Raw genomic sequence first — 12,572 nt, 5'->3', positions numbered from 1 at the left:
AAACACACACACACACACAGTAATACGGCTGGCTATTTATAGGGCTGGTCTTAAATGGTAAATAGGGTACTCTATTCAGAGGCCGCCTTTGTTTGAACTTTTAATAGTTTTGTCATTAGCCATATATGCCTAGATTTTTGTATTTTCATTCAGCTTTATGAGGTACAGAACAAATTGCAGTTTGTCTATGTCTTTTACAATTGAACATGAAGAGAAACCATGGTTAACAGGACCACCATGAACATATAGCTTTAATTACATCTCTCTCTAGAAAATCTTTTGAAGACACTGATTAATTACATGTGTTACAACATTAAAAGGTTGTGGTTGGAGCTGATGTTTTACCACAATCTTACAAAGGCCGTCTCTATTTAACTGTGCAAATGTTCTCCATGGGCAATCTCAGGGACAATCCATATTCTCAGGGGACAATCCATATTGCTAACTGAGCAGAAGTACAGACTTACTGAGGCTTTCTCTCCATTTGACTTCAGTCTGAGCAGGACGACAAAGCCACCATCAGGTGTGAAACATCTCCGCCCACCACCCCGCGCTCCATGCGTCTCCACAAAGGGGCCATCCACGCCGCCAGTCACGAGGACATCCGAGACATCCGAGGGTGAGTCAGTCCCTGACGTTGGTCAGAGGAGATGGATGCAGAGTCAGTCATGCACTCACCATTCAGGCATACTCAGACCTCTTGGAATCTGGTGCACTGACATGCCTCAAGCGTTATACTCACAACAGCAACCATTAATGGGCTTCTCTCTTTGTTTTATTTATTTATTTATTTATTGTGTGTGTGTTGGGTTGCATATCTCTGCATGTGAGTCAGACTATATGTCTTCATCTGTGTGCATAATGTGTGTACTGTGTGTGTGTGTGTACTGTGTGTGTGTGTGTGTACCGTGTGTGTGCGCGTCTCTGACTGAGCATATGCCTGTGTGTTGCACTCCCATTTCCGTCTGTAGTATCGCTGGACTGCAGGACGGTCAGGGCAGCGACCCTAGCAGCAGTAACAGCAGCCAGGACTCGCTCAACAAGGCTGCCAAGAAGAAGAGCATCAAGTCCTCCATCGGGCGTCTGTTCGGCAAGAAGGAGAAGGGTCGGCCCAGTCCTTCCAGCAAAGACTCCAGCCTGGGTAAGTACCGCTACGCTTCTCCCTTTCACTCTCAGTTAAGAATCTCTCTTCTGGTCTAGTCCCTGTCAGCCCAAGACATAGTGGGCGTCCACCCATTTCTCTAGATACATTCTCCTCTGTAAAGTCGAATTAACGTCATACTTTTAGAAATGTGATTCAGTTGATCAAGACATCTTAAGAGTATATCTCAGCAACTACCACAGTATACATCGGCATCACAGTGACATCGTTTGCAACCTGCAGTACTGCAGTAGTGCACATCCAGGAGGAATCGACTGTGTTAGTGGACTATATCCTGAGTGCCTGCTCCTTGTCCACGCTAGTGCTGCTAAGCTCCCTAACTCTGTGACCCACCCCCATTTCTTCAAACAGCCGGGACCCCAGAGGGAGAGGGCTCTCCAGATGGACTGGGGATCAGCAAGCTGGGCGGCCCATCGGAGAAGAACAGGAAGATGCAGAAGAAGTAGGTGTTTCACTTCCTGCTGCAGACTGGCTTTAGCAGAGTGATTTGTTACAGTAGCCCCCCCCTCAGTTCAGCAATGAGCTGTGTGTGCTTCCACATCGGATGTGGTCATGCCGCAGTGCTAAACACAGAACTGGTGACAATGGAGAAAGTTCTGTCTCTGTGTGTGTGTGTGTGTGTGTGTGTGTGTGTGTGTGTGTGTGTGTGTGTGTGTGTGTGTGTGTGTGTGTGTGTGTGTGTGTGTGTGTGTGTGTGTGTGGTGGTTCAGTAGCCACACGGAGGCAGTAGTAACACTGGGTAACCACAATGCTGAGAAGAGCCGCAAAAGCACTCTGTCACCACACCTCCATCCTGTTCACTGGCCTCCTCTCAGCCCGAGCCCCGTGCTCTCTCCACACACCTCCATCCTGTTCACTGGCTGCCTCTCAGCCCGAGCCCCGTGCTCTCTCCACACTGCTCTTCATATGTGGCCCCAGGCTCTCACTTTAGCTTCACAGCACAGGCCGGACAGCCAAGGGCTAAAATGTGCTCCATTTCAGATCATTCGTGCCATAGCATGAACTCCTGACGGATGTTTAGCAAGCACAGGTTTTAGCTCTTGGCTTGATCGTTATCTAGAACCTTCTCTGACCCGTCTGTAGTCTTCCTTTGCAGCGCAGTGTCATTTATGTCAGTCCTTTCAGTTGCATTCGTGCAGTTCATTTGATTACTTGTCATTTCTGCTTAACATCAGTGTGTGGCTATTAAATGCAGCTAGTCAAATCTCTGTAAATACTTTTCATGTTGCTCTAATCTAGATGTTGCCGCATAATTTGCTTCAGATCACATTTTCTTTTGTTCCCATTTGTTGTGTGATTGCTGATTCTGGATTATTCCCTCTCTTATTCCATCCTGTGTGTGTCATGTACATTTGTAGTCCCAAAACAGGGTAAGTGGCTCCATTTTGGCCTTTTACTTTGGCTCTCTCTGCCACTCGTCTTTTTTTTTTTTTTGTCTGCTTCAGAGTGTGGTTGGCATGGCTTCCCTCTTGAATAACAACCAACGGCTGTCCTCCCAGATGCCTGAATATGCACATACAGTGCATTTCTTCCTTTCAAAACTACTAACTCAAATGTGCCTTAACCTCAGAGACTGGCATTGTATTTATTAAAGTCTGGGTTTATTACTCTTGTCATGGCAGTTATATTCTTCATGCCATGCTGTGTGCAGTCTTGTTGTCTCTGGACTGTTAGCCATGTTATTAGATGGAATTGCTATGAGGTTTTACACTGCTGTCATAGTAAAAAATGTGGAGCGGCGCCCTCTAGTGGTGCAACCAGCTCTGCACACCACAGTTGTGCAGTAATCAAATATTTGTTTTGCAAGGGTGTTATTTAACAAGGTTTAAACACTTTCAGCATGCACCATATACAAATAAACTATTTTATCTACCTTTTAGGCAAGGGTGTCATGTAGTGGATGTGCTAGTTGACTAACACTGGTCTTGTTGTGCCTGCCTTTGTTTATGAATTCTCTCTCTCATTACTGTCGTTACGCCACCACGTCAGCCACAGACATGTCTTGGATTATTTTTACATAATTATCATATAATTATATTTTTAAATTCCTCAACTTTTCCTCCGAGGTATCATGATTGACAGCTTCTTGGATGCTCATTTGGTGGTTGCAGTCATACTTTAGCGTTAAACTTCCCCCCCCCCCCCCTCCTTGTAATGCTGTTTGGTACCAGCCTGGGAAACGTTTGTCTACTATCTGGCCTGTTTTTGTTATTTAGCCCTGTTAGTGTGGCTGGCAAAGGATCTTTGTCATGTGTTTACCGGTGTGTTTGGGCTTTTCCGGTGCATTGGCATTTTTCCCTGTCGGAATTCAAGCATGAGGAGTGTGTGTGTCTGTCCTTCGTTTGCCATTGGTGTCTTCCTCTCAAGCCTGGGACTAACTCTTGTAATGTTGGACTGTAGGCATGACCTCCTGGGTGAAGTGTGCGGTGGGCCTGTGTATGTTTGTCTTGACTCTGTGTGTGTATTTGTGTAACAGCGTGAGTGTGACCTGCTTGTGTGTATTCCACAGGCATGAGCTCCTGGAGGAAGCTCGTCGGCTGGGCCTGCCCTTTGCCCAGTGGGATGGGCCCACGGTAGTGGTCTGGCTGGAGGTAGGAGCACACTTGAATACAATCCAACCTTCAGCCACTATAACTGGGAAAATACAGTCACCCAGAGTACTTAGTGTCATGCAGGATCCTTTTGCTGCCATAAGTTAGAACCGTGTCTGTGGGCTATGAGATTAAGTCATTTTGTGCTCTCTCTCTCTCTCTCTCTCTGACCCTCTCCAGTTGTGGGTCGGGATGCCCGCCTGGTATGTGGCGGCGTGCCGTGCCAACGTGAAGAGTGGCGCCATCATGTCCGCGCTGTCCGACACGGAGATCCAGCGGGAGATCGGCATCAGCAACCCGCTGCACCGCCTCAAGCTGCGGCTCGCCATCCAGGAGATCATGTCCCTCACCAGCCCCTCTGCCCCGCCCACCTCCAGAACGGTACCCACACAACTGGACATACAAATGCACATACACACAGTTGACTCACACAGAAATAAACCACTTGTACAATTACATATATACCGGTCAGCCCAAAAATGTTCTTTTTCACAAACATTAATACTCTCAGAACACATGTAGTAGTTCTCAACTGGTCTGGCCTTGGGACTCAAGTTGCGACCCAAATTTGAAGAATTCAAACCAAAGAATATACAGAGAATATATAAACAAATACATGTTTATGCGTACAAACAAATTCATCTTTTATTCTTCATCAAATTAGCTTGTTGTACAATCAGACAAGTTGACTTCTTTATCACACACAAAACTTCTCATAGCATAGGTAATCTCAATTACATGCTAGCATTATAATTACAGTGATTAGCTAAACGTTTTTTTTTCTTTAACAGAATTATGAACTCTAACACAAAGACTAGCCCACCAGTGGCATCCCTATAGACAGCTAATAAGTCGAAGCGTTCCAGTGCTACTCCAGCTGGCACTTCAGACTCTCATACAGTAGGCTATGCATCTGCTGCTCATGCAGAACTTTGTCCGTCTTTTTCCAAGGGCTCCCTTTTCCCTTTGTGATTGAGGCATGAGAACAGCGAAGACTCCGCTTTTTCCATTTCAAAATAAAAGCTACTGTTCACATATCTTTTCAACAAAAGTCATTAATGTTCTGAAGGAACACAGACACTCAGCGACGGGTCACGACCCCACCAGTTGAGAAACACTGCACTAATGTCTTCATATGTGTCTGCAGACGTGCACTTAAGAATGAATGATGAAGGATTAGTCTTAGTGGTTAAAAGTGAACTACACTGCAGCTGGAGGTACACTGTGGTTCTGTCGAGGCTCTCCCATTTCAGCACATTGTTCACACCAAGCAGTGAAAATCCAGATTCAGAATGTGTGACTGTCAGCCCACTGCCGTTAGTCAGCCATCTGAATGAGCTCATTAGCGTAGTCCTGAGCCAGATGGAGAGGTCATATGGGGAAATCAGCTGCTTCAGAGCAAGGGTGGGGCAAATCTGTGGCAGAACTTTCACTCTCTGAGCCTGGAATTCCACTTCTGGTTTACACTGTAGTTCTCATTGAGAGCTTAGAGCACAACGTTGTTGTTTTTTTTCCAGGGCTAATTGTTTCAATATGACGGGTGTTTTCAATGAACTGCAAAATAATAAATTAGAATCAACAAAGGAGAGATCTGCCTCTGTATAAATGTGTGTGCTTTCCAGCACTGAGAGTCCCAGGATCACTACACACTACAGCTTTATCTCTGTCATTGATTATCAATCTTAAGTGTCTTCTCTTCTTTTAAACAAAGAGTTCCATAACCTGTAGGCCATCAATGATTTATATGGTAGATGACCAACTCTTTCTTCTTGATTGGGGCATGCCTTTCTTCTCTCACACTAATATTTGAGGCCAACAACAATCTGACTGCACGGTGGCACTCCAATGACCGTTAACCTGGATGATTTGTTTGCCTTTTTTTTGTTTTTGTTTTCTTCTTCATTTGATAATTGGTTCCTAATATGCCTGCTACTCATTAACATTCCTGTGCTGTGATGTTCTTTCCTCCTCTCCTCTCCTCTCCTCTCACAATGCTTCTCTCACTCACTGGACTGTGCTTGTCACTCACTGGGGGTCACTCGATTGGGGGTGGTGGCGGTTGGTCCGTCGTGTCACGTGACTGCTCATGTGATTAGTCCACGGGAAACGTGTGGGTGACGCATGAAGAGATGGAGAGCCTGGCGGCCACGCCTCCCACGGTTAGTCACCTGATTGGTCCGATTCTTGTGGTCGGCTCCACCCACCCCACCCTAACCCCAACAGCTGTGTGAGCGGTGTGGGCACGGGAGCGCACACGAATGTCTCTAGAGTACACCTATGTAGTCTATAGAACTCCTTTTTTAAACTTGCATCTGGAAGTGTGTGTGTGTGTGTGTGTGTGTGTGTGTGTGTGTGTGTGTGTGTGTGTGTGCGTGTGTGTGTGTGTCTTTTCTAGATGAAGTGTATAGTAGAGCATGTGGCGGCTAATTCATAGTCGTCTAACTGTTGCTGGCTAACAAACCTCTTTTGCTTTTTTCCACGCTAACGCTAACCATGCTAACCTCAGGAGGATGACGAGGGCACCTGGGCCCAGGTTTGCACTTGTCTCTCTCTGTGTGTCTGACCTCAATCTTTAAATTGGCGTGCCTCTGCCAAATCTCCTCATGTTTTCAGTTTGATTATGAGTTTCTGTCATACTTGTCTTTGGGTTTGTCAAGGGTGTGCCCAGTCCTCTATTCAACATATTATCTATCATCAACACTTAGTCATAGCTTTTGTCTAATACATCCAATATGAGAGATGAGAAGTCCACCTGACCTCCGTTTGTTCTAAAAGGATAATTTGCCAGCGACGACGGCCCTGCCATTATCTCGGTTGCACAGCCTCATAACCTCCCATGAAAGCTTTGCGTGCCAGTGTAACATTAAATTACTGACATAAAATCCAAATGCCAAAGACTAGAAAGAGCGGTTTTAGAAGAAGAGACTGTCTGTTGTCTAGCTCTTGTTGTGATGCACTGAACAAGGGACTTATTATGGGATCCCACCACAATGAAGAATATTAATTAAATTTTTTGACAAAAGCTTCCATTGAAGACTGTAATAATAATAAATGTAGACCCTTTTGAAATCTTACAACCTCCATATAAGCTCTGTTGTAGACATCTTGATGTCATATGAATAAAGTGGAAGGGTAGGAGGTTTGTGCTGCTGACTAAGCAGTAACGAGTGTGAGAGAGTGAGTCATACTTCACTAAATGTCATAGCTAGGTGGTGCAGGTGGTTTTGTTTTTGTATTGCTTTAGACTGTTTTACCCATACAAGGTTTTCCCAGAGGTCTTTGTCTTGATTGTGTTATTTCAGTTCTTTTATAGTACAGTCTAGTATAGTTCACTGTTGTGACCCATCACTGGTATTCTTCACCACCTCTCTTGAGAGCACTGGACACTGTGCTCGCTTTGTGCTGTTGCTCATTAGTTGACTTGTAGTAGCTGTGGGTGAGGCATGTGTGAGGGACTTCTCTTCCCCTGTAGTAGTAGTAGTAGTAGTGGTGGTAGTAGTTGGCACAGTTGTGCTCTGAATCGCTGTGGTTAGATACCTGACTGAGTGTGTGCGTGTCCATTCAGACTCTGGCGTACGGCGACATGAATCACGAGTGGATCGGCAATGAGTGGCTGCCCAGCCTGGGCCTGCCCCAGTACCGCAGCTACTTCATGGAGTCCCTGGTGGACGCACGCATGCTGGACCACCTGACCAAGAAGGACCTCCGGGGACAGCTCAAGATGGTGGACAGCTTCCACAGGTTGGCTACTCCATCATCTCATGCCTCATCTTGCAAGTCGCTCCTTTTTTTTTTTGGTGCGTTTGAATGTGGCGCTGATACAAGCATCTAGTGGTTTCTGCTGTGTGGATGCTCAGTGTCGCCCCCTTGTGTGCGTGCCTCTACAGGAACAGCTTCCAGTGTGGGGTGATGTCCTTGAGGCGGCTCAACTACGACCGGAAAGAGCTGGAGAGGCGACGAGAGGATGCTCAGCTAGAGATCAAAGGTAGAGCTCCAGGCGTCTGAATGCATTGTGACCACATTGTGACTCTAGCGCTGGTTGTGGTAGCCATAAATCTATTTTCCTCTGGACTTTGTGTCACAGTTCCCTCCTGTAATGATTCGTTTTGTGTTGATGGGCCAACTGAAAAGCATCTCATGCACAAAGTGGCTGCATATTTCATCTTTACTGCCACTTTGAGGTTTCCAACAGCTTCTGTTTGTTTACCAGCCTGGCTCCAAGTGGCTTAATCAGTGTCATCTCATGTTTCACTCTTTAATTTCATCTGGCTCAGAAATGCCATTTTTGCCACCAGCAGTAATGCCTTTATAAGTCCCTCTGGCTGTTCTCCTGTGAAAGCCAGCGTGTCTGGTCTGTGTGTGTGTGTGTTTCAGCCGTGCTGGTGTGGAGTACTGAGCGTGTCGTGTCTGGTCTGTGTGTGTGTGTTTCAGACGTGCTAGTGTGGAGTAATGAGCGGGTGATCAGCTGGGTGCAGGCCATCGGGCTGAAGGAGTACGCCAACAACCTGCTGGAGATCGGAATCCACGGTGCGCTCCTCGCCCTGGACGAGACCTTCGACCACAACACCATGGCCCTGCTGCTTCAGATCCCCACGCAAAACACACAGGTGCCCACTTCACACACACACACACACACACACACACACACACACACACACACACTCTCACTCTCTCTCTCTCTCCTTCAATGTTTAATTGAATAGGTTTGTGGGGAGGACAATGATGAGGTTGGGGTTCCTGTTCTCCAAGACATTTGTATTGTATTTGGTTATGGGTAAAAACAAGCTGGACAGGAGCGATCTTTGGTTGGACAGGCCAAGTTGGCCATTCTAAAATCTCATGAGGGGTCTTTGGTGGAGACGGGAATAGTGGTTGAGCATGGGTTTTATCGACTGACAGACAACTTGGACAAATGGAGGGGAGAAATAGTCACCATTAATGACTGCTAGGTGTGTATTTAGCTGGTAGGGTAGGCTGACACACACCCCAAGCCTTGACTCTACAGATCCCCATACAGAACATACAGGTATCCAACACACACACACACACACACACACACACACACACACACACACACACACACACACACACGCGCGCCCTAGGCTATCTAGTGTTTACAGCCCGTAGCAGTGAAGTAAGGTGAGCATGTGTATTGGACTCAGTGGCCGTGTGTGTTTCTGTGCAGGCCCGAACTATGCTGGAGCGAGAGTACAACAGTCTACTGGCTGTGGGGACGGACAGGAAGATGGAGGAGGTGAGCTGCACTGCGAGACACTCACATGCAGGCATATCAGTGCCAGCCTTGCTTTTTTTTTCCCCCTCTTCACTGAGCGTCCCCTCTCCTCTCTCTCTTCCTCCTCTGTCAGGACGACGACAAGAACTTCCGGCGGGCCCCCTCCTGGAGGAAGAAGTTCCGTCCCAAAGACGTCAGGGGCATGAACATCGGCGCGGCCGACACCCTCCCCGCCAACTTCAGGATGACCAACAGCAGCGCCTCCTCCCCCGCCATGCAGCCAAAGAATCTCCAGATGGACGGTACGTGCGGGCCAGATGAGGAGGCGTCAGAGGAGGAGGAGGGGGGTGGGTGGAACCATGAACATCACCAGTGATTATTATGCACATGATGCTGTTTGCCTCTCTATACACTAATCGAATGTGTGCTTATTGCGAATGCCATGCTTTGAGTGTGTTTGCTTGTGAACTTGCATTGTGTGTGTGTGTGTGTGTGTGTGTGTGTGTGTGCGCGTGTGTGTGTGGCGCCTAACTGTTTGGGTCTGTGACTAACTGCACGTCCTGTCCTGCTGCATGTTGTCGTCCTGATGGGGCCCCGCAGGAGCGCAGAGGCTGGACTCTGCCACGATCAGGACCTACTCGTGCTAACCAGAACTGTGAGCCCGGCGCAGTCTGACTGGCACCATGGTGAGTGTGAGCCGCGGCAGCACAGACCCTAACCAGACCACCCCGCTCTAGAGCCACAGGGAGGTCATGCTCACTGATACGATCACTCCTCATAGTCACTCGAACATGTGCTGAGGCTCTCGGGTTATTTAGGTAAATGTTTGTGAGGTTTGACCTTAGAATTTCATGGTCAGGTAGTGCAACATTAGATTATGAAGCATTATGAAAACAAGTCTCTCAATTTCTATTAATATTCTTTTGTAGCATGTACCATCTCTAAATGGCTTTAAAGAAAAATGTCATTGCTAACATGGCTGCTTCCTTTATTATCAAACTATCATGGTTAAATTACTTTACTTATGACTTATAATGAACTTATGACTTATAATGAATAGTGTCGAGTGAATCAATAGTTGCCTGATGTGAAAAGTCGATGCTAACATGCTCTGCGCTGTCAGAGCTGTATTTGGGAGAGATGTGTGTGATGGCCTGGTCATGCCTGTGGTCACTAAGTGCTGAGTGGGAGTTTGGGAATAGCAGTAGCAGTGCCGTGTCAGCACAAATGACTTGACAGAATAACAAGCAAATGGCGGCTCCTCTGCTATGCTTACATTTAAATGGCTGATTGTTGGGCTGAAGAAATCTTGGCAGTAATGCATCTCTGTCCTCTGCTTTCTCTCTCTGTCTTTCTCTCTCTGTCTTTCTCTCTCTCTCTCTCGCTCTCTGCTCTCTTATTCTCTTTCCCTCTCACCCCACCTCCATCTCTCTCTCTCTTCCCCCCCCCCCCCCCCCCTTTTATTTTTTTTTTAAAAACCTTGATTCATTCTTTCACTATCTGTCCATCCATCTCTCCCCCTTTTTGCATATTGGTCTGTCTGTCTTTCTCTGTGTCTTTCTCCATCTCCATACTCATCTCATACTTTTCCTCTCCCTCTATCTCCCTCTCTTCTCCCTGTTTATCACCCCCTTTCATTTTCCCTCTCTTTCTCTCAGTTTATGCTCATTATCTCTATAGGTGATGATCTTGCCGAAGAGGTGGACCTCTCACCGAGCTGAGCTCTAAATGGACGAGGACTCTAAGATACTATATCATGGAAGATCGCATTTGCAAATCTCCCCCGATAGCCTGGAGAACATATTTTAGATGTAATGATTATTATATTTATCTAAACCAATGGGACATTTCATTTATGTAGTTCTGTTCTGTTTGTCTGTAAAAATATATATTTTTGTTTGCCCCCCCCCCCCCCCACACACACACACGTCATTTCTCCTGTTCTTTGTCTTTATCATGCTTAACTCTTTCAGATGTAACTGAATGTATCATGAGTCTGAAGTTTGTATATTTATCTTACAAACGTTATCTAATCTTTTTATTCTCACCTTGTTATCAACCAGATGTACTTTTTTCCCCTCTCTGCCCGTCTTTGTTTTTAATCAAACTTAAGCTCAAGTGACTTTATCGTGTGATTTTAACTTAATTTTTGTCACCCTTTTAGTTGTTATGGAGCTTATTGATGTTGGATCATTTCTGTTGTTTGGTCTTTAAATGCGGCTCTTTAGGTCAACTGTATTATGTGAATATCAGAACAGGTGCAAACCATAGACTGAAACTTCCTCCTCAAACTGATGAAATGTGGATGCTTGACAGTGGAGCATGACACAGACCCTGCCCCTTTACTCCTATGAACCCTGTGGGACATTCATGTGAAACGGTTCGTCCCCCTCTTTCTACTTTTCCTGCTAAACCAAAACGGAACTCTTGAATAAGCCATAAACGGTAGCGACAATGAGGGCTACTTTTTTTTCGGAGGCATCCTTTTTTTGGACAGAGGTGTTCCTGCCGAAAAAGCCAGGTTATCCGGTGATCCTTGTGTGCTGAAACTCTTCATTCCTACACTCTCCCTCTGCACAAGAGACACGTGCAAAGGCAAAAGCATTGGTATGAGTGCGCCCGTGTGTGTGTGGTGTGTGTGTGTGTGTGTGTGTGTGTGTGTGTGTGTGTGTGCGCTGTGCTGAATGCTTCTCTGACAGGACCAACCCCACTGTGGCCTCAACTCAAACCACGTGCTCCACTCTCCAAAAGAGGGCTGCATGACCCCACCATCTTTAACCCGCTTTACTCATCCTTTAATCAAGCCTTATTGTTCTCTGTATCTCTCTTCTCTTGTTTGTGTTCTTTTTTTTCTATTCACTCTCCATCCTTATGTGTGCTTTTTTCCTGTCATCTTGTAGACCTATTTAGAAGTTGCCATTTGTTTTTGCTCTTTCTCTTTTGGATCATCTTAAAGGCTGGATGATTTTTGTTTTCCGACAAGGAAGTTAATATTGTGATAAGGTCCCTCTGAACTTCTATGAGCAAATAATGTAGAGGAACTGAAGCTATCCCTTACCCTCCCAGAAAGTGCTGACATGTTGGTAGTTTTGTCATTGTTATTTGTGCTTTAGGCATTTATGCACACTTCAAATCATGTTAGTGTCCTGTTTTTAAATTGTCTCCCATATCACGGTTTAAAAATCTCTTGTAACAGAAATGATGTACAGTCTGAGTACTTATGAACTATTTTTATCACAGTATTATTTATTGCTTCCTTTCAATAAAATACTGAAACTTATTTTCCACTGCCAATAAAAAGACTAAGTCTTTGTGTTAAAAACAACTCTGTGTCTGCTTCTCCTTTATCTGGGGTACGTTCGTCGTAGAGTTGAAGCTAAGTTAATCAATTGGCCTTTTAGCCCGTTAAGATTAGCGAGCTGATTGAGAACAGCAAATATCGGTTCGTTAACGGCTGACCCGCATCCTAATCATGTGGTTAATTTCAAGCAGGCTAAAGTTATCATGGCATTTGCGCGTGCACTTCCTACTTCAAAAGGCAGGAAAGGTCGATTACCAAAACCATGATTTTCTAACGGTATAATTG

General features: G+C 45.8%; 1 protein-coding gene across 18 annotated transcripts in view; it reads left to right on the top strand.

Moving 5' to 3' along the window:
• Window positions 1–12,311, top strand: part of ppfia1 (PTPRF interacting protein alpha 1) — a 46,476-nt gene extending 34,165 nt beyond the window's left edge. For 5 of the 18 annotated variants that reach the window (XM_031569462.2, XM_031569468.2, XM_031569464.2 and 2 more), the window contains 15 exons: window positions 495–619; window positions 972–1,141; window positions 1,514–1,604; window positions 2,521–2,532; window positions 3,672–3,753; window positions 3,934–4,134; window positions 5,850–5,912; window positions 6,260–6,286; window positions 7,319–7,494; window positions 7,641–7,738; window positions 8,128–8,360; window positions 8,939–9,007; window positions 9,120–9,333; window positions 9,587–9,672; window positions 10,645–12,311. In XM_031569462.2, the coding sequence (XP_031425322.1) occupies window positions 495–619; window positions 972–1,141; window positions 1,514–1,604; window positions 2,521–2,532; window positions 3,672–3,753; window positions 3,934–4,134; window positions 5,850–5,912; window positions 6,260–6,286; window positions 7,319–7,494; window positions 7,641–7,738; window positions 8,128–8,360; window positions 8,939–9,007; window positions 9,120–9,333; window positions 9,587–9,633 (1,608 nt within the window). In that variant the 3' untranslated portion in view covers window positions 9,634–9,672; window positions 10,645–12,311. The remainder of the gene's footprint in view (window positions 1–494; window positions 620–971; window positions 1,142–1,513; window positions 1,605–2,520; window positions 2,533–3,671; window positions 3,754–3,933; window positions 4,135–5,849; window positions 5,913–6,259; window positions 6,287–7,318; window positions 7,495–7,640; window positions 7,739–8,127; window positions 8,361–8,938; window positions 9,008–9,119; window positions 9,334–9,586; window positions 9,673–10,644) is intronic. The other 13 variants (XM_031569472.2, XM_031569477.2, XM_031569474.2 and 10 more) reach the window with 10 other exon arrangements.
• The last annotated feature ends 261 nt before the right edge of the window (window positions 12,312–12,572 follow it).

Source organism: Clupea harengus, chromosome 6 (genome assembly GCF_900700415.2).
Source record: "Clupea harengus chromosome 6, Ch_v2.0.2, whole genome shotgun sequence".
Lineage (NCBI taxonomy): Eukaryota > Metazoa > Chordata > Actinopteri > Clupeiformes > Clupeidae > Clupea > Clupea harengus.
This window is presented reverse-complemented; position numbering and strand designations above follow the sequence as displayed.